Consider the following 22482-nt stretch of genomic DNA (forward strand, 5'->3'; position numbering starts at 1 on the left):
TAAAAAAAATTGCTCCATTAATACAGCCAGGTTTTTGCCACCAACGATTGATTGAAAAGTGGCATTTTTCCAATGGGAATGTGCATATGAGCAATGTAATTCACTATAGAATCGACCTAAATCAACTATGTGGCGCGACTGCTATTTTCAGGAGCACTAGCTCCCATTTTCGGTACGGTGCTGTTACCGCTGGCCTCCTGACCTGTAGTTCCAATATGTTATTTCTAGCTGCTACATGCCATGGTGACATAGTTCCATATGCTATTTTTCAGGAGGACTAGTTAATTTCTACTGTAGTTCTTCATACAAGATTAAGAAAAACTACAATCTTGAAATGTTCTCCAGATATAATATAACTCATAAGATGTAAAGACCTTGAAAACACCTTTTGTTTTTTCATCTTTTGCATTGCCCAGTAATCAGGATGTTAGAGTAGAGGAAAAGGTGAACTCAACTTAAAGTATATTTTCATGTTTGAAGCATAGTGATAAGACATTTCCGATAAAAAATCTGGGCTGCAATTTTCATGCTTGGTGTGTAACATACTGAAACCTCATGTTTTGTTTGTCAATATGGAGCACCATAGGTAGTTAGCGCTTGTGTTTTGCTCATGCTTCCTGGTAAATCCTTTTGGGCCGGGATTCAGGAAGCTCCTGTTTTCGGTTATGCTCGCTGTCATTTTCATTTTTGTATCTGCAGTCTTTCGGAGCTGCTAGTTTCTGCTCATTTTCTGTTTTTGTGTTCTGAAATTGTGTATGGCTCCCTTTCTGTCCTGCTTAGTTTGTAAAACATAAATATAGATGTGTTGTGCAGAGTTAAAGGTTTCTTTTTTCTAGTGTATTGCTTTCAAGAAGTATTTGCACAAATATATTTCAGTGCTGTTAAAAAATGATTATTTCCTGTGATGATTGTTCCATAGCACCAGTTTCTGTCAAATCGTCCTCCCAGTCCTGAAGTAGATCACGCAACTTCATGAGAGCTACCAGTATGTAGCAATAGCATCCTCTCAACTCTTGAAAGTGCGACGCAAGTCTTGCTAGTTGTACTAATAGCAGAATATTTTGTCAAAGTCCGCATTTTACTCATGGCTAATTTATTGAATTCATACCAACACGATTTATAGAGGCTGGGCGTGAGCTCTTAAAGTTGTATAGACTCGATGCGGCATTAATAGTCAATACAAATTATCTTTATTAAAAAATACCGACTCGATTTATAAAAACTCGATGGGACATTGCAAATCGCATGAGTTAATCGTGACAAGTGCAATCTCACTTGCCAAATCACTCTAGTGTGGCATAGCTTGCTCTGGTTTGTTTGCTCTGACATATATATGATGTTCTGGCTGCCTGCAATTTCATGGCTACTTCTCTCATGTTCATTCGTTCTCTTGGGAACAGACGGGTACAAGACAGAGCTACTTGCACAAGGGACACCAAGCACTGATATACCACGTTTCCTGCTTCCGCTGTTGCACGAATGAATCCCTTGCACTCTTCTTGGAGATGATCATCAATGATATGCAGTATCTGATCTGGAGAGTTCCTCTCTGCGAAATTGACAATGTTGAGTTCATTGTCAAAAATAGGGTCTGTTGGTCTCTTATCTATCAGCATCTCTAGAAGAACAACTCCAAAACTGTAAACGTCCCCATAAGTTGATGCTTGGCCAGTTTGAGCATACTCTGAAAACATATAAAATGAAACTGATTAGTGCCATATAAATCTAAAAAGCCAATGTTCAGACATTAAGCCTCACACAAATATATGATGTGGAGATGAATACCTGGAGCAATATATCCTATAGTTCCCTTCAATCCAATTGAGCCATCTGAAGTTGAGGCTGAACTTGAATGCCCAACTGATGTTGACTTTGAATTACGGACGAGGTTTGCAATGCCAAAGTCACCCAAATATGCATTCATATCAGTGTCCAGGAGGATATTGCTGGGTTTCAAATCGCAATGGACAATGGATCTTGTGATGTCATGGTGCAGGTAGGCCAATGCATCAGCGATATTAACAGCGATGCTTATTCTTTGCCCTAAGCTCAAAATCCTTGGACCTTCACCAGCAGATTTTGTGTGTAACCATGTGTCCAAATTCCCGTTTGGCATGAACTCATAAATTAGAGCTTTGAAAGTGTTACCATCATTATCTATTGTTGAGCATGCTGTTAAGATAGAAACAAGATTTCGATGTCGAATACTTCTCAAAACCTCGCATTCTGATATGAAACTTTTGTCTGCGTATCTCACATCGAGGTCAAAAACTTTAATAGCCACTTGTATTTTTGCTTGAGTTAACTTTCCTCTATATACTGAACCGTAGCTTCCTCTCCCAACCAGGTTTGACTCAGAAAAGCTCTGTGTAGCTTGAGCTAGATCCCTGTAGGTAACTCTAGGAAAATGCTTGCCAAAAGAAAGGAACAGTAAGTATGTTCTTCTTGGCGTCTTGCTCTCCAGGAGTACAAAGTAAGCGAACAATACGAGTGATGTGAAGCCAACCAAAGGGATACATACTCTGACCAAGTAGTACAGTCTTCCTTTTCTCTGAGAAATAGCAGAGCAAGTGGGCATACGAAGATCCACTGCTCCACCACAAAGTCCTGAATTCCCATCGAGAGAAACAGCCGTGACATTTTCAAATACCCCATTTCTTGGTACTTCTCCATGAATATGGTTGTAAGAGAGGTCTAGCTGGTTCAGATATTTCAGGTCACTTAGTGATGTCGGAATGGATCCAGACAAACTGTTATGTGAAAAGTTGAGCACCACCAAGCTCTTCAGATTGCTCAAAGACTCCGGAATATCCCCTGTGAGAATATTCTGGTCCATTTGGAGGATCTGCAGCTCTTGACACTCACCTAAAGCACTAGGAATTTCCCCAGAAAGTTTGTTGGATGAAAGATACAGCTCAACTAGCTGCCTAAGATTACTGAACTCTGTAGGTATTGTTCCTTGTAAGTTATTGTAGGATAATGCACATATGGTCAGTGTGGAGCCAGTGTGGAAGATCTCCCTAGGAATGTTACCCTGTAGATTGTTATAACTAAGGTTCAACCTTGTGAGCATGGTGAAGTTTCCCATACTGGAGGGTATCGGACCTTCAAACTCATTGCTTGCTAGATAGATCTTTATCAATTTAGTAAGATTACCGATAGAGTTTGGTATTGGGCCAGTGAAGTTATTCTCATCAAGAGCTAAAATTGCTAGATTTTTCAGCTTTCCAACCCATCCTTCAATGGAACCGCTGAGCTTGTTTCTACGCAAGTCTAGTAATGTTAAGCCACTAAGATTCCCCATGTTAGTGGGTATTGTCCCTGACAAGTCGTTTCTATCTAATGTTAGTATTTGAAGTTTGCTTGACAGGTTGCTAACAGAATTTGGTATAGCTCCTTGTAACTGATTTTGACCTACTGCAAGAACTTGCAGAGATGTGCAATTGCTCAATGCATCTATGAATTCCCAGCTTTGAATATCCTTTGCTTCAAGTTTATTATTCTGAAGGTTTAGATAGTTCAACATTCCAAGCCTACCAAGAGAACTTGGAACTTCAGCTGTCAATTTGTTGATTGATAGGTCCAATGTTGATAGCCCTGAAATATTACCTAGCGAAGCTGGGATGTGACCTTCAAATTTGTTATAGCCCAATGTGAGCCATGCGAGCCTCGGGAGGGTATCACCAAAATTAGGTGGCAATGTGTTCCCTATCATATTGGTACTTAAGTCTAAAATTTGCAGATAAGATTGATTAAGCAAGGTTGTTGGGATACTACCTGATAGGGTATTACCACCAAGTAATAAAACTGCCAGATTCGGAAATTGCCCTATCTCATTAGGAATGCTACCCATGAGTTGATTATCTGCAAGATCGATTGCTTCTAACTGGCTGATGTTTTTCAGGCTTGGTGGGATCGTTCCGGTGAGATTATTTTCGGCAATCTGTAATTCTGATAATTTGGAAAGCAAGCCTATATTAAGGGGAATTTCACCTATCAGGGAGTTACCAGATAGATATAAGGAATTTAGGTTGGAACTATTTGTAAGTGTGGCTGGAATGATCCCTTGCAAAGAGTTTTCACTCAGCCAAAGTTTTTGCAGTCTATGGAGACTGTTGAGTGGAGGTAACTCGCCAGTGAAGCTATTTGTGGATAGGTCCAGTGTCTCAAGGAACGTCAGGTTCCCAAGGGATGGGGAAATCGGACCCGACAACCCTTGCTCGGCAAGGTTCAGCTCCGTGATGCGACCTGGGTGTGTGAGGCTGCAGTTGACCCCCTCCCACTTGCAATGCGGGATGCTGGCGTTCCAAGAGCCCAAGACTTGCCTTGGATCGTTGGTGATGGCCCGCTTGAAATATAGCAACGAGAGCATGTCCGTGCTGTTACCGGGGACTGTTGAGCAGGTGGCAGTGCCAACTCCATCAGAAATGACCAGCAGGGCCAGTATCAGGATCATGGTGCGTCTCGCCGGTTGATTGGCATACATGAGCCCCCCGTTACCTGCAAAGCATGAAGAAATGAGCACTGTGGGTAGTATGTTCACCTATGGAGTTGGACTGTGTGACCCTTCTCTGATTAACAATCACAAAATTACTATCTAATAGTGGAAAAAAAGGTTGAGAACTCATGTGGACAGAGGTTGAACTCATGCTGATAACCATTCCAGTTTTTAGTGCACAGGGGTTAAACTGTCCGAAATGTTTAACGCCTGACGGCCTCACCCACAGCAATTGAGACGAAGTCGACAGCAATTAGGAGGAGGAGGGAGTGGGGAACCTTTGCTACGCCGGATCGCACAGAACGGCAGCCTTTGTTGTTGCTGTTGCATGGTTATGCTGTGGTGTGTGAGCTGGGAATAAAGCGTGGGCTGGAACGCTGGAGGCTCAGCTCGGCTGGCTGAGGTCCCAGGGGTTTTAAAAGCGCTTTCACAGCGCCATCGCGTCCACACACTTGCATCTGGTCAGAAATCCTCATGTCTTATCTTAAGCTTGACTGGCTATGGAGCTGAGGACCTGTATCCAGTCCGTCAACCTTGTCAGCTACTCCCTCCGTTTTTAACACTACGCTAGTGTTAAAAACGCTCTTATATTATGGGACAGAGAGAGTAGTTACCATTCCAGTTTTTATCTTCGTGCCCACCGCTGCTGTTGCTGTGTGAGCTGGACAGGATCGTTGCGGCATGCCCAGCCCCGAATCCAAGAGTTCTACTCGATACTTTTCAGCAGGAACTGGATAGAGAGTGATCTCCGCGTCGTTCAGTATACGACCTGACATGGAACGGTTCACTGGTCTAACATTCTCTTCTTCAATATTGTGATTTTTTTTCCCAGTATGAGTTCTAGTGTTGTTCGGATGGAGACCTCATAAATTAATTAGCTTGGAACCATCATTTTGTATGTAACGGCAATGTGCTTTCGTTCAGCTACAACGATTGGCCTGACTGCAGATCATAGGAGCTGTCAAATCACAAATTCAATAACGATGCCCGGACAATTGAGTCGTCCTCATTTCCCATGGTTGAGTTTGGTTTGGTGAAAATATTTTTGCTGAAATGATGCACTAGAGTCATGTCTACTGCTCTGACCAAATATTCTGTTTTTCGTAAGCGGTTCTCCAGCAAACACTCAAAGCTCCCATGTTTCCACAAGCATGAAACATGAAGCCTCTTAATACATGATGTATATTTCCAGTTCTAATTCCAGGTATATTTGTTGCACTTGCCCTGTGCTTTTATGTCTCGAGAGGGATTAAGGCCTGTTACGTCAACTTTGCATTTGGGATATACTATGGGCTCAAGTGTTTAACAGTAACAATGGCGGTGATGAACTGGTTTCAAGCTGCACAGTTGGTTCTGTTACATTTTCTCTCCTGTTAACCCTCTTTTCGTTTTCTCTCCTGTTTCTCATAGCAGCCTGCTCTTTTACACATGGTTATTGGCGTGACTGATTTGTCGATGTTCTTCACTCTTTGTGGAATGGATAAGTGATGCTCTCTGACCAGCCTCCAACACTGTCCTTCACTTCTGATTTTATCTCGCGGAATACCATAACTGGATAGTGTGAACAGTGAATGCACACACAGTGATCGCATACCTGTCGTTGCTGTGATTAGGGATGCAAATTAGGAACCTTCAGGGTACCCTCCGACCCTACTTAGTTCAACCAAATGAACTAAACTTTCAAAAATGAAGTAAATTATGAAATTTTAGTTCATTTAGTTGAACTAAAGAAGGTCGGAGGGTACCCTCAAGGTTTCAAATTTGCATGCCTAGACGTGATCGGTCGTTGCTTGCGTTTTCCATGGGCCATTGTAAATCTAAGTTGCTGTGATGTACCTTCAATTATTTCCTGGATTATGTAAAAAATTCAAGTGCTGTAAGTGGCATGTTTTTCATTTTCAATGGAAATGGAGCTGGGGCAGGAGGAGCCCCTTTCCTCTAAGTGGCATACTTCATGAGATGAGGTGCTGCCTGCTCATATGTGTTTTGGAGCTGCCAGAATGATTGGATGCTAGCTATGAGATCAATGCTTGTTTTCAGAGACGCCGAGAAAGATGCGAAGGGCATACTTTTTATGATTGTGTCAATTCCAGTTCCTACCATCTCAAATTTAGGACATGATCAACATTCAAAATGTCTTGAGATTTTTTTTGTAAGGTAATCTTGAGATTTTAGTTTGCAATGAGCTCCGTGGTGGAGTACTAAGGTGTGATGCATAGCCCATGATCGTTGCACCTAAAGGACTTATTCGTGTTGGGCCTTCTTCCCTTAATTGTGTGGGCCACATGAACACAACGTTCTAAAACTTACCATATGTGCTCAAGAATTCCCCTAAAAAATGTGCTCAAGAATGCAAGAGGTGCCAACCAACTTGTGGTTAGATTGTTAGGAGGACAGTGGTATCCCCAGCCCACCAGGGTTCAAGTCCTGGTGCTCGCATTTAACCTGGATTTATTTCAGGATTTTCAGCGATGCGCGTTCAATGGGAGAAGACGTTCCAGTCGACTACGAGTCACCTACGGTGAATTCGTAAAATCTCAAGATAATATGCCGGCTGAGTCTCTCATAGGTGCTAACAGGAGTAGGGTGTGCGTGTGTGTATTCATGGGAGTGAGCGTGTGCGTGTATACATGAGTGTTTGTGTCTATATTGTGTAAAAAAACAAGAGGTACTCAGCGATGGAATACATGATTTGGTCAAAAAAATTATGAAAGACCTTCATAGCTAGTTTTACTGATTACCCCCCCCCCCCCCTTCCTTTATCTAAGATGTATATTCTTTGGCACAGTGACCAAGGCAACAAATTATAGATACATTATTACAAAATTACCTTTGTAGTTATTACTGGCAAGTTAACCAGTTAGGCTTTGAAAGAAAGAGATATAAGCTATCAGAGGAGAGATATTTTTCTTCTTTTTCTATAAAGAAAGATACAGACAATCGGAAGAAAGATACTTTCATTTTTTCTACAGGGATAAAAAAGGGATTACGAGAAATTCGAAGAAATGCATCTTATATTATGGAATTTTATCAAAAAAAAACAAATACATCTTTTATATAAATAAATGGAGGGAGTATTTAGTAAGGATACATCCTGTTACAAGAAATGTTATTTAAGAAACTATACTTAGCTAGCTCATCAGCCACACAATTAGCTTCTCGTGATTTGGTCAGTTAAAAACGACTATCTGGCTAGACTTGGTCGCGGAAGAGTGGAAACAAATTAAAATTTGGAGAACGACCGATTCTAGGCATGATACATACATAGTCCCTAGTTTCTCGGCCACATTAAGATGTTTAAACTAGCTTGCTGCGACTGCACACTTATGAAAAGCAGAAGATCCCTGTACACACCAAACCGGTTTGCTTGCAGTTTCTTTGTAAATAAAACCGGGTTGCTTCCGAGATGGATCGAGCTGGCTGCAGTGCACAATTTCTTGTGCACACCAGAACCGGTTAGCTTGTAGTTTCTCTTAAAATAAAACCGGGTTGCTTCAAAGATCGATCAAGCTGCACACTTTGATAGAGGGCTCGTTCGTCTTAGGTCTTCTTACTTTGATTTTTTTTTCCTTGAGCCGCTTCTCCTTTTGACTCATTAACCATGGCTAGTTGAATATGATATTATTGACTTGACTTAATTTTCTCAAACTTTTACGTAGAGAACACGTAGGGCTCTCCGATGGCACATATATGTCCACAACAATTAGAACTCGATCAGTTGCCCCCATCCCAGCAAAGGATTGGATTCCACCATCTAGAGATAACATAATGGAACATATACTAGCTTCCATGTGTTTACATACATCATAAAATAAGAGTAAAAAAATAATAAAATAAAAGGTTCACGCTGTCGCCTAGCTCTAACAGCCAAAACAGTGGAAAGATGGGCAATAAAAATGGCTTATAATTACATTAGTGCAACAATAACTCGATTACATAGTCATACGATGCCTATGCTTGTTGAACAGGAGGATTTTTTTAGACTAACAAGCAGGAGCTCCCCGGCTCCAAAAATCATACAATGGCTTTTAAATGTTGTTCAGAGTCAAAACGCAGGAACTTAAAGCTAACGGAACAAACTAAAAGCAGACAATAGTTGTAACAACCAACAAATAAAGGCAAGTCGAGAGAGAACACACGCTAGCGTTGAGATCTAGAAACTTGCACTTTGCTTCATATTGCTCGCATCTTCACGCTTGAACTTCAAAGGAGGCTCGCCTAGCCTTCAGAGGCAGGGCATCACATGACTATGGAGACCAGCAGATCTACAGCTGGGACACATGGCTCATGATCAGTGTTATACCCTTGGAAGGCTTCATCTCTGACCAAAACACTTCATCACCTCCTGGGAAGGTCTGATTGGATGCTGGAGAAGTGGAGGCAAAATCAGGTGAAAGAATGTTCAGCCTGCACAGATCAATAGGGGTTTTCTCAGGAATTCTTCTGAGAGGAGGTGGAGAAGTTCTCCAACCTCTACCTGCATTGATCTGATGAGAGAATCATCCAATATCTGACTGTTCTCGGAATATTTCATCAAACATGTTTGATAGCAAGCCACTGTACATTTTTAAATATCATGGAATTCCTAATTCTTTAGATATTCCACATAATGAGAGAACAAAACAGTGTTTAGAGCATAATTATTACGTACTAATATAATTTTTTTGCGAGGAAAACTTTCGATTTATTCATCAACTGTCAAGATAGTACAAATAACACAAGAAGTAAAAAATACATCCATATTTGTAGATCACTTAGCGACGACTACAAGCACCGACAGAGCTACTCCATATTAATTGTCGCTGAGTTAGTACGACTTTGTACTAAATCAATGACGGTTAATATGGAAATGGAGGGAGTATGAAAATAAAATAAGATCCAACCCGGACTCCAAAAAGATAGCAAAATATTTCTGTCCACCGCACACAGTCAAGCAGGAGATGGTGGATGGATTCATATTCAATTCAAAAGACACATTCTGAAGGTCTAATAATATGGATTTTCCTTAAGTTGTCTCTAGTCACGAGTTAAAGAAAACTAATGAGCTTAAGAGTCCGAGAGATACTCATGAGCGCTGGCATAAGTGCTTTTGCCCAGGTGAAAAGCGACTTTAGTTGTGGCTAGATTTGGTCAAAAACTTCACGGAAAAGCAGAAACATAAATTGAGAAGGACCAATCCAAGGCATGGTAATATCATACACAATCCCTACGTTCTTATAATAAGTTTCTTTTTTACAAACTTTATTTAAACTAGGTTGCATCTACTGCGCACGTTTGAAAGTCGAGCGAGAGAGGAAGCAGAGGACGTTCCTATACACACCAGAACCGGTTTGCATCCAGTTTCCTTTTACTAAACAAAAACCTTCCTTTTCTATTGGATCGAGCTGGATGCATTGCATTGCATTGCACATTTTGGTACTAGAGCGGGTGCGCGCGAATCAGTGTATCAGATTTAATTAACCCAGTTTCCTATAAACTTTAAACTACGTTGCTTTCTCTCGCAAAGTGACTAGAGAAAACCTTTCTCCCCTCGATCTTCACCAGCGAGCGCGTGGATTTGCCTCCCCTTCTCACGCCGCTCCGGTGGCCGGTAGCGGGGAAGGAATTTCTGATGCCTTGAATCCAGCTAGTAGATAGGTAGGGTTTTAATCCTCGTAGGGGCGGCGTTTGGATGGATGATGGCGCTTCTTCTTCAAGTCAGTCTTTCGGGCTCCGATCCTCCCAACGTTCGTCCGTCGGAATGGATTAGAGAGAGCTCCGACATAGATTCGAGGTTAGGGTTTCTCATCGTGCTTTCGCAACAACGATATTCAGTGTCAGGTTCTTCGGATCGATTTAAGGATTCAACAGCGACGACTGTGGCTCCAGGGCGCTGGTCCTTAGGGGCACGTGCACGAAGACTTCCCGGCTGTTATCGACAAGGCTTCGTCGATGACCAAAACGCTTCATCGCCCCTGGGAAGGCCTGATTGGATGCTGGAGAAGAGGAGACGAGATCAGGTGAAAGAATGTTCAGCCTGGACAGATCGATAGCTAGAGAGTTCCTCGGGAGGTCTGACAGTTAGGTGGAGAAGTTCTCTAACCTCCGTCTACATTGATCCGATGACAAACAAAAGCTAGCTACAAAAAAAAAATCCAACCCGAGCTCCAAAAGAATAGCCCAATATTTATGGCACCACAGAGTCAAGCATGAGATGGTGGATGGATTCATGTCATTGCAAAAGACACATTCCGAAGGTCTAATAATAATATGCCTTTTTCTTAAGTTGTCTCTAGTCACGAGTTGTTTTTAACTTAAAAAACTATTGAGCTTAAAAGTCCAGGAGGCACTCATGAGATGGAACACGTACTTTTTCTGAGGTGAAAAGCGACTTTGCTGTAGCTAGATTTGGTCAAAAACTTGACACAAAAGCAGGAACAAAAACTGAGAAGGACCGATCCAAGGCATGTGATAATGTCATACACAATCCCTACGTTCTTATAATAAGTTTCGTTTTTGTACAGTTTTTGTTTAAACTGCTTGCTTTGACTGCGCACGTTTGAAAGTCGGGCGAGCGAGAGAGGAAGAAACAGAGGATGTTTTTTGTGTACACACCGGAAGCGGTTTGCATCACTCTCTCAAGAAGAAATAAAACGGTTTGCATCCAGTTTCCTTTTAAACAAAAACCGGTTTGGTTCCAACCAAGATGGATGGATCGAGCTGGATGCGCGCGAATCAGAGTATCAGATTTAATTAACGCAGTTTACTAGTATAAACTTAAACTAGGTTGCTTCGACTGCGCACGCACGTATGAAAAGCGGAGCCAGACATCGAGGAAGAAGCAAAGCACGTTCCCGCACACACCCGAACCGGCACGCTTCCGGTTTCCTTTTAAACAAAACCGGCTTGACCCCAGCCAAGATGGATCGATCGAGCTGGATGCATTGCATCGCACAGCTCGGAAGAGACTAGAGAGAGGGTGGCGCGAATCAGACCACTGAGACCAGCCAGCGGATCAAGACAGGGGAGCGGTTCACACCAGGAGCAGCAGGTGTGTGTGTCACTATAGCCGCGATCGATAGCCGATAGGGTAGCAAGTGCGTGCGCACACACACACACACACGTCTCCGGCACGCAACCCTCCTCCTCCCGCCGCCGCTGCGCTCCGGGGCCCACGGGTAAATAGATGCGCGCGGCGAGTGCGTGCATGGGGACGCGGGTCTCGTCGTAACGGCCGTGACAGGCACAGCGTTCCCACTAGTACAGACGGGGCGCCGGGATGCGACAAGGCACGCGCCGGTGGGGGCCCACCCGCCAAGCTTGGAGCGTTCACACCTCTTTTTTTTAAGACACAATATACAATCGACTACATACACAAGGTTATACTGGTCCCCTGTGAAGACACGCACGCACGCCTTATACCTACGAGGGATGCCCACCTATAAGCATTTTTAAATGAATGACTCGGCATAGCATTTTGAGACTCATGAAGTCACCATAGACAACGAAAACATCGTCTCCTACTGAATAAACATCGCCGAAAAGTCTGAATTAAATCTAGAAAATTGCGAGCACCACTGTTATTTATATATGACTTAGACTATCTATAGTGGAAGTAATATAGGTGGTAACATCACATATCTCTAGGCAAAACAGATGATGTGACGAGTAATTAATAAGAAAAGAGAGACATGTGGTAACATGACTAGTTACTGTAACGTCACACATACCAGACAAAACGAGTCTACAATCTAATAAATAAAGTGGTAACATAGCTAGTTAATGTAACATCATATATGCATGACAAAATGAGTCTACAACCTAATAAATAAAGTTTTTACATGACACCACGCATATGTTACTCCCAACTATAGAGGTAGTAACATATCGACTAGTAACATATACATGTTACTTGTCTAAATTACTGCCCATTGTGACTAGTCTTAAATCTTGATGGGTGGGTATACCATCTTTATGCTAACCGTCTAATTGGTTCGATGAAGCGTTCACACCTGGCCGTGCCTGTGATTGGTAGGGAGCGACTCCCGAACGGAGGGAGGGACTAGTGCGTGCCCTGCTTCGTACATGCAACGCAACCGAACGCAGCAGCAGCGACAGCGGCGGCGTTCCCACTTGACGCCTTCCTTCCTGCGTTCGTGCGTGCGTGGGCGCTCCACTTGTTAAAATTTAAGCGGCGCCGGCGCGCTCGCGGCCGCGGGTATATATACACGCCGCCGTGGGAGCACAGACTCGCTCACACCAAACATATAGCTCATCAGCTAGCCAAGGCCTGCAACTGCAAGCTCCGGCTGTCTGTCACGTACGTACATACTTATATACGTACACGCCGCCAGCCATGCCTGCCGCCGCCTGCGTCTCCTTCTGCCCCTCCCCCGCGTCCTCTCGCCACGGCGCCGGGCCTATCGTCGACGTCGTCGGGCTGCCGCCGGCTGTGGAGGAGGCGGAGGAGCGCGGCGCCGAGAGGGACCTCCTGGAGTTCGGCGCCGACGGGATGATCAGCGCCAGCAGGTAAACACACACCACATGGATGCATAGCAACAGCAAGCATGTATATTGACTTGATGCATACATTTCTTTCGACAAGATCTTGATACAGTACCTTAAATGTTGATAGAGATTAATTTGTTTTGTGATCGATGTGCACTATGCCACTCCTTGTGAACCGGTCTGTTATTTCCTTCAAAACCGAGGCAGAAGCTTTGTCTCGCCTCATTGATTAACAAGAGTTATTAACATTAGATACAAAAATAAAAAAAACAGTCCTAGGAACCAACTAGCTAGCCTACTCTAGCAGCATCAAGGACCTTCTCAAGTGCTCCGTACCACTCAGCCCCTTATTATTAAGCGCGAGCCTCGGTTTTTATCCTACTAGCTAGTGATTACATTTTTTCTGCAGGTAGCTAGTGATTATATATTAACCATGGCAAAAACATTTCTAAAAACATGTTCACCATGTACGATAAAAAAAGGGGTTTATGTATTTGTAGATTATTTTCAAAAGGGAACCTGTACAAAGTTTGACGAACTTTATACTCTTTTCGAAAGTCAACCTCTATTGAGTTTGATCAATATAATCAGGACATGGTGAACATGTTTTTTTTTATCGTCGTACTATTTTTTGTGTGTCAATGATAATATTTTCCTCGACAAACGTGGTCAAACTTATTATGACTATATTGGAAAAAGGTATATGCACTGTATTCCCAAACGGAAGGAATATAATTATAGTATACTTTACATTCTAAATGTTATCCCAACCTATATAGCTACCTTTTAACATCCGATTAATCTATGACATACTGGTTTTTGATCTTTTGCAATAATTAAGGAGGATATCGGCGCATGTGATGCATGCAGATTATATTCTCCATGTGATGCATATTCCACTTTCTAACCTCTCCTTGTGTGCGTGGCAGTGACAGTGACGAAGATGCTGCTGCTGCTGAGATCGATGACGAGGAGGAGCACTCGGTGAGGAGGCCACGGGCGGTGGTTCAGAAGTTCATGTGCGAACGCAAGGCTGTCGGCGACGGCTTCGTTCTCCGGAGGAGCATTGGCAGGTGATCAATCACATCATGCACCCTATCATCCATTTATATTGCCTAACAAGTTGCTCAATTCAAACTGTGTTACTTCTTGCAGGCCTGAGTTGCAGAGCTTGGATCCTTTCATCTCCCTGGACGAGTTTGAATGTACGTATGCACGATGATCATCCAAACAGGAATCTTCAGTTGTCCATTTCAGCGATCAGCTCTAGCATCTTAATTGAGAAATTGGATATTTTGCCACGCCTTACTTTTCCATTCCTCCCCCCAGGCTGCCAGGTGGGCCCGGGGCCACTGGTCATTGGAACAACTCTGGGGCAAATCCCCCCATCTTAATTTACCTTTTCATCCAGTTAATTAAGATACTCAAGGTCCCATTTCACTCGCCAGAAAAAAGGACTCCCCATCAATTAAAACGGGATACTTTCCGCAAAAATTAAATACTAAAAAGGGGACACATTTTGAAAGTGGTTGCATACAGGTTATAAAATCCAAGATGGTCTGGACCATACGAGAGTAACCAATCACATCACCAACATCAAATTTTATTAATGGAGTTTCGTAAACTTCACTACTCCTAGTGGAACAACTATGGGCGCTCCTCCAAATAATCTAAATGAACGTGATACACAACCACATAGCCGGGAGAAACTGTCAGGTTACATCCCTAATCACCTGCCATGGTCGGCAGGTCTGGTCACCCCTACCACGGGTATCCAGACCGTCACTCTCATAATTCATATCTAGTCTATCAGTTTCATCTAGTCTATTTTGACTACCCCGAGATGCTTATATTGTAAGGCTTGAGTTAATGGTGTCCAACTTAAACACCTAATCCATCGCTAAATACGTACAATGTTCAACTATAGGCTAACTAAATAAAATCATACGTATTTGATTGTTCGTATACTAAATTGGTCAACTTACAATTAATTCATACCTACCTTCTTTTCCAGTTTCTCGTCCAGCTGGCTTTTCCGATCATCCACACCGAGGTTTGTAATTTATTTACCATTCTTGTACATACTGATGGAGCATAGAATTTCTATGACACCCATTGCATGGATAAGCTAGTTTCATGTATTAAAGAATTATTATGGTCTGACTGTGTTTCTTTTTTCTATGGTGCCCCTTCAGGATTCGAGAATGTTACCTACATGCTTGAGGTAAAAAGTCCGTATAACTCTCATTATTCTTGCCAATGAAAAGAACAACATCCGTTGAATTAAGACTTATGCGGTAAAATTTCGTCATTTTCAGGGAGGCTTGAGTTACCATGACTTTTCAGGCCACAAGGGCACGATCAACACCGGGGATGTTCAGGTTTGGTCTCTCTTCAAACTCAGCAATTATACCAAGTGGCATTGTCAAGATAGCACTGTTGTGCATGTTCATAGTTTGAAAGCTAAAAATTGAGCATATATATGAGCGTTGAACGGGGCAGATGAGTTTGGGCTCAGAATTAGATTTTTTTTTTGTTTTTTTAGTACTTTTTTGGAATTTATTGTTCACCGGGTGCAGATGAGTCCGGGCTCATAATTGGATATTCATGTTAAACGCAATTACCTTCCATGGCATGGTCTTATATATGCTGATATTAACAAGGAAGGAAACACTTGTAACAGTGGATGACGGCCGGGCGTGGTGTGGTGCACGCAGAGATGCCGGGCGGTGAGGGGGTGCAGAGGGGCCTCAACCTCTGGCTCAACCTCTCCTCAAAGGACAAGATGTATGCATCGATCCACCTCAAATTTTGCAAATATTTGCTGAACGCAATAATAACAAATGTTGGTTCTACGTGTACAGGGTGGCGCCGAGGTACCAGGACCTGAGGAGCCACGACGTCCCCACGGCGGAGAAGGACGGCGTGTCCATCAAGGTCATCGCCGGCGAGGCCCTGGGCGCGCGCTCGCCGATCCAGACGCGCACCCCGGCCATGTGGCTCGACGTCACCATGCGGCCCGGCGCGCGCCTGCGCCAGCCCGTCCCGGCCGACTGGAGCGCGTGCGCCTACGTCCTCGACGGCGAGGCCAGCTTCGGCCAGCCAGGGGACGAGGCGGCCGGCGCGCACCAGTGCGTCGTGTTCGGCGGCGACGGCGATGGCGTGGACGTGCGGAGCGACAGCGCGACGACGCGTTTCTTGTTGCTGGCGGCGCGGCCGCACGGCGAGGCGGTGGCGCTGGACGGGCCCTTCGTGATGAACACGAGCGAGGAGGCGCAACAGGCCAGGGAGGACTACCTGAACCGCCGCAACGGCTTCGAGATGGCCGCCGGCTGGACCTCTAGCCAGTGACCACAGTCGTGCATTCACAGACATTGGTGGGCCAACGAGAGAAGAAGGTGCCATGGCAGTCGACGGCACAACGGGGCTGCATTGAATGTATATTTTTTTCCTGCCTAGTGAATTAGTGATCGGGCTAGCTCAAAATCCAATCCAAAGGCCCACGGGGTTATTTGTTCTAGTCAAGTTATAAGTGTTCTTTATGGCGAAAGAAAAATATAAGTATTGCATGATAGTCACATTTTTAAAAATAATATTCAAAATATTTTAAAACTATCTAAATTTCTAAAAACATCCCCATGCTTTCAAATATGTTGAAGCATCTCTGACAAAAAAACATGTACTACCTCTGTACCAAAATAATATAAGACGTTTTGGTGGGCTAAACTAGCCTACAAAAGCGCCTTATATTTTGATACCGAGGGAGTACATTTTATAAGATTTCTCATCTAATTTTGAACTATTCATACATTTTTTTTTTCTAAAAAAGGTTCATATTTAAAAACAAAAGAACCCACAAAAACAGGAGTAAACCAAGAGAATCAAATGAAAATTGAAAAAAAAACCCTTAGCACTACAACACTTGGCAGCTAACTTGGATCTCTGGCTCATAGATACTCCCTATGTGGTTCCTCGACTGTTTGAGGTGGGTGCTTTTATGTCTCACTTTTTTCCATTTTTGCAACTTTAAGAAATGTTATAAAAATATATTTAGAAATTTTTTCACAAAAATGACCAATATCTATTTTAAAAAGTGTTCACTCTACTTAAAAAATGATCACGCATTTTTAGTAAAATGTGCACTTGAAAAAATGTTCGTACATTTATAAAAATGTTTGTACCATTCAACAAAAGTGTTCACACGTTCCAAAGGGCATTCATGGCATTTAAAAAATCATAAAACTGTAGAAATTTGTGAAAAATGTGTGTGACCTATTAAAACATGTGTAAAGTTTAAAAATAAAATCACAACACTTGCAAAATGTTCACACACTGATAACGCTTTCCATGAAAATATAAATATTTGTTTGCAATTGTTTTTTAAATGCTCACAGCATATATAAAATAATGTTTGTGAGTAAACTCGGCCAGATTAAAAAAATTCATGCATCTGAAAAAAATGGAGAAAGGAAAGAAGAAGAAGGAAGAAAATAAATATATATATATATAAACAAAGAATAAAGACAGAAAAGAATAAACCTACCAAGACAATGGATAGAAGCTTTCCAAAACTGGAGCCAGATAGGGGTGCATTGAGGAGTCCTCCTAACACGCTTGCTTTTATGTAGCACCCCTCGATGATCTTAGTACCATCTTTCTTGCAAGCCACACTGGTACCGAGCTTTCTTTAAAAGCTTTTATGTTCCTAGTGTAGTCAGTGCAAAATTAACTCGCTTGTATCCCATTTCAAATTCATTTTCGGTGAAGTAAATTGTAATTCAAGATCAAGAAAAGCAAATGAGTTCCATGGAATAATTTTAAATGGTCACATTTTATCCCTAATAAAAGTTACTTCGTATACAAATTCAATTTGCTCGCAACAGGCAAGTACTTCTTTAAGGATGGCAATTTTATCCATGGGTATGGGTATCCGCGGATATCATACCTGCATGGGCAGGGTATGGGCACAATTTTATACCCATGGATAGTACTTGTACCCTACCCGTTAAGTCATGGGTAGGGCACGGGTATAATTTTATACCAATGGGTATACCCATACCCTATCCGTTTATACTGATATGTGGACTTTACCCGTGGAGGTCCAACATATGCGCAAGGGTCGGTAGTGGCAAAGGGGTTGCGCGACCCAACTACTCGCATAATTAAGCCTCACACCATCACACAAAAAACCGACTCCATGAGAGAAAAAAGCCATTTTGCTTAGCGCTTTGTTCTGTCGATGCCACTAACGTTTGAGCCAAGTCGTCGTCCTCAAGGGCCCAAATATATCTTGCCATCGTACAATTTACCAGGGACTGCCTCCAGGACTACGGTGCTCCACATAGGCCACAAAAACTATCATTTGCCATGTGTCAGTGAGCTCTAATATCCTCCGTAGGTAGGGAATGCTTCAGTAATCTCCATAGAAACATGCGAATTTTTTCCCGGCACCGGTGTCTTCCATAGTGTTTTGCACACCCCTTCTTAGATGAATTTGATGACCCTGGAGTACTTTATATTTTGAGTGAGCACATGTGAGTTCAGCTAGCTACGATCTCAGATGTGTTAAATTATAGATGGCCTTTGCCCATATAAGACAATATATTCTGGTTAATCTCTAAGGTCTATGTAGGTGCATGGCAAGTGGTGGAAGTTTAGGAGAGCCCCTATTGAGCGTCTTCAGCGCGACTTCCTCCAACTGGCGCTCACTACAAGGCTTAGTGGGCTGCATCTAAACAGTCCACCCGCTCGCTACTGTTTGAGGATTGGTTAACTGATAAAAGAATCTTCCACAAAAACTGATAAAAAATACAAAAGAAGGTAGAACATGTTTTGAGTCAATTTGACTCTTGACTTTTGGAAAAACCGGTCAACCATTGAATTGACAATATTGCATAAAAACACAAAAATAATCAAAAAAATCAAATATAAAAAAATCAAAAGAAATCTTGAATTAAAAATAATCATATATTTGAAATATAGTTCACAAATGAAAAGTTCATGAATTGGAAAAAAGTTTCATCAAATGCTGAAAAACATTCATCGAATTTGAAAAAAAACATCAAATTTGGAAAAAAATCACAAATCTGAAAAAGTTCATCAAAATAGAAAAAAGTTCATCAAAATTGGAAAAATGTCATACAATTTGAACAAAAGTTCATCAAATTTGAAACAAAATTCCATCAATTCTGAAACAATGTTCATAAACTTTGAAACAAAGTTCACAACTATGAAAAAAAGTTCATGAACTTTTAAAAAAGTTCACGATTTCGAAAAAAGGTTCATAAATTTTTTTAAGTTCACAAACTTGCAAAATGTTCATCAATTTTAGAAAGATAACCGAAGTTGAAAAAGGGATGTGCTATGTGTCGGCCAACGGATTTTTCTAAAAGATCCGTCGGCTCGCAAGTCGTCAGATCTGGCGCATCGAGCGACCGAGCAACTTCCTCCACTTTTGCAACATAAGTCTTGTTGCAGATTTTTTTTTTGCAACTAAGGTCTTGTTGCAGAATGTTTTTTATAACTGAGGTCTTGTTGCAGAATTTTTTTACAACTGAGATTATGTTGCCGAAGCGTCGCATCGCCGTACTGTGGTATTCCTGCAACATCGGTGATGTTTATGCACCAATGTTGATGTTGTTGTTCTGGCCGCTTGCAGCCAAAGGCGACTCAGGTGAGTGCTGGCAGGGCTTGCAACACTAGTGCCCGCCAGCAAAAGGAGGCTGCTAGCGCATCTCCAATCACAGCATCAATGTCTCCCGTCGGCCATGGCGGCAGCACTAGCGGTTCATGTGGAGCGGCCTGCTTGTAGCGACGGTAGTGGGAGCGGTGTGTCCACGGAGCTGGACGGGAAAGAGGAAGAAGATGGTTTCCTGAAGGATAAGATTTGTCTAAACGGTTCGTTGGACATGTGGCATGCTCCAGTTCCACGATAAGAAAGATCAAACGGTGATGGACGTGGCGGACACAACAAGTTGATCGGTCGGTTGATTTCGATCAATTCCTGTTGAAAAAAGGTTGTGCATTTTAAAAAATACTAATTGGCTGCCCGTGCGTTGCCACGGAACAACAAATTTAGGCAATTTTATATACGAGTGGCGGGTAGTATGCTTCACGGCTCCACAATATAAACGTATATATCCATCACTATCGCACAACTTACACTCTTTATAATTTTAGAAGAGCATTTTCTCTCCCTCTACCGCTATCCATAATGCATGAATTGCTGAAATGAATGACAATGATATTGCTTTGGAATATTTTTACTAAATCCAATGGATTATTAGCCTCTGAAAGGATAGAATTTTGAATAATATTTGAGCACACACATTGTCTCGAAGACAAGATAAAAATCATAAGTAAATTCAACATTTAGGAATTTTTAAGAGATAATAACACATAGTATTAAAAAACATATTCATACTTTGATCTCACTGAACGAAGTTGGCAGAGTATATGAAGTTCATATGCAGCTTCCAGGTTGTACAAATAAATATAAATATTAACAAAACTTAACCAGAAACAAACATGCCACCATCAACTTTCTCAGGTGCTGACGACATTTTCTGTAGAAAGACCACAATAAACCAAATCAAAAATTGAAGAATCAGAACTCACCAATATCTAGATTAGATCTTCCAACTTTTGGTGTTCCTTGAATAAAATGTAAAGAGAAACAATCCATGAATTTGCATATTACATAGTACCAAGGTTAAGCACACACCCAATATATAGGGTACTTGCACTTTTGATCAATCGAAATATTTAGTATTTTGCATCCCAGAAATATAGATGCTTTCTTATAATTAATGCCTCTACTGTTTTCATCTTATACAACTAACACTTTTCAGGAATGGAAGATGGTAAAAAGGTTTATCTCAACTATAGAGATTTTGAAAGTGACTGACCAATATCAAACAATTTAATCTTGGGTCAAATGACTATGCTAGTTAAACTGATCATATCAGATTTGTTCCAGAATATCCATTTTCATGCCAAAACAATATGTATATGACTCTGAAAAATTGTTCTCAATCCTTGAATAAAATGAGCACACTTAAAATAATTAGTTTACATACATACTGCACAGAGTCTATTATGAATACGGTTCAGTTACACCTAGACTAATACTGATTCTCATGTTCTCTACATACAAAAACTTCATCCGTCAAAGCGAAAGAACCGAGTTGCACAAAGTCTGTTATGAATACAGAAGTTCAGTTACACCTTGACTGATACTGATTGTCATGTTTTCTACGAACAAAAACTGTATCCGTCAAAGTGAAGGAACCGACATTCCGTAAAGACAGGAAATCGACCTTAGGGCACCATTAGGGAGTGAGCATATGTGATTCTTAATATAAAAGTTGTAAATTAATGCATGCCTGGAATATATATATGGATTAGCATAAATTTTCACACACCACTGGTACATCCACTCGGTTGTTCTAGATCATTCGATGGAAGTATTCCTCTGTAACGACCAATATTGAGGATCTCAACTTTTTCAAAGCCTACGACCACCAACCTGCATCCAAAATCGATGCAAATATATAAGTTAAGATTATGGACTTAACTGGAACCACACAAAGCCATTTTGTCGGCATGAGTAGGTCAAACGGAACATATGATGAGAACTCCAACTGCATTATTTAATTAAAAAAATGACCGAATAACACACCAATTTTAATAAAATAACAGGCATAAACTCATATGTAGCAGTATCTCTTCCACCAGTATGCAACAATTTTAGGCTAATACAAGAATATGTAAGGTACATAAGTGCTTGAAAGAAGAAACCCTTTTTGTTTGTAGAACATGACAAGTACATCTTTTTATGTTTCAGAAGAAAGCACCGCACCACCATTATTTATCAGAATTTCCTCATGTTTTATCTCACAAAACAGAGTCACCAATGGTAGCACATTAGCACAGAAATCCGTTGCATTCTAAACCGAGCACAACGTACTAATTTGTCATAGTAGGAGAACATCTCAAAGAGAGTTTACGAAGGATGGTAGAAAATCAAATAACTAATCATAGATTGATAGATAGGTAGATGACAAAGACCACTAACACAGATGAATACATTGTCCGTAAAGAGAAACCCGGGAAGGGGAAATATACGCCAAAAAATCAGTAGAGTAGAATGGAGAAGAATGGCCTCACTACTGGCTCAGGTTCACCTATCTGGAAGCAGCGAGGCTGGCATGATCACCACACATGCTCACGTTTTATGCAATATTTTATTCTCTTGGTGATCAGTGTGTACGACAATGAACTACTTTGAAAAAAAATTATGACTGTACACCGTGAGCACCATAAGTGAAGCCACATGTAATTTGGATTTGCCATGGGCCACAAAATACGACATATGGGATTCATTTACAGATTAATGTGTTACCTAAAGAAAGTGTTTGACCACAAATGTATTTGCCATGTGAATTTAAAGTTACTTACAACTCCAATTAATAGTGTATATGTAATGTCAATTTAAA

At 41.7% G+C, this 22482-nt stretch overlaps 1 protein-coding gene and 1 pseudogene across 2 annotated transcripts; one reads left to right on the top strand and one right to left on the bottom strand.

Moving 5' to 3' along the window:
* Window positions 1–380: 380 nt before the first annotated feature.
* Window positions 381–4879, bottom strand: LOC147992607 (uncharacterized; annotated as a pseudogene). Its single transcript, XR_015609389.1, has 3 exons — window positions 4777–4879; window positions 1786–4500; window positions 381–1684 (listed from the first exon to the last, which is right to left on the bottom strand). The product of XR_015609389.1 is annotated as an uncharacterized LOC147992607 (transcript).
* A 7843-nt stretch (window positions 4880–12722) lies between these two features.
* On the top strand, window positions 12723–16559 carry LOC147992608 (pirin-like protein). The gene is made up of 8 exons (XM_087531176.1): window positions 12723–13006; window positions 13915–14058; window positions 14141–14190; window positions 15000–15038; window positions 15181–15209; window positions 15304–15366; window positions 15669–15772; window positions 15850–16559. The coding sequence occupies exons 1-8, from the start codon at window positions 12834–12836 to the stop codon at window positions 16334–16336; spliced, it is 1089 nt and encodes a 362-aa protein (XP_087387302.1). The 5' UTR covers window positions 12723–12833; the 3' UTR covers window positions 16337–16559.
* Window positions 16560–22482: the final 5923 nt, after the last annotated feature.

This window comes from Triticum urartu, chromosome 1A (genome assembly GCF_056163025.1).
Source record: "Triticum urartu cultivar PI428250 chromosome 1A, HENAU_Tu73, whole genome shotgun sequence".
NCBI lineage: Eukaryota > Viridiplantae > Streptophyta > Magnoliopsida > Poales > Poaceae > Triticum > Triticum urartu.

Coding starts and splice junctions, on each gene's coding strand:
- LOC147992608 (XM_087531176.1), top strand. CDS start 12,834: ATGCCTGCCGCCGCCTGCGTCTCCTTCTGCCCCTCCCCCGCGTCCTCT. Junction 13,007..13,914: donor GGGATGATCAGCGCCAGCAG/GTAAACACACAC, acceptor TGTGCGTGGCAG/TGACAGTGACGAAGATGCTG. Junction 14,191..14,999: donor CTCCCTGGACGAGTTTGAAT/GTACGTATGCAC, acceptor CTTCTTTTCCAG/TTTCTCGTCCAGCTGGCTTT.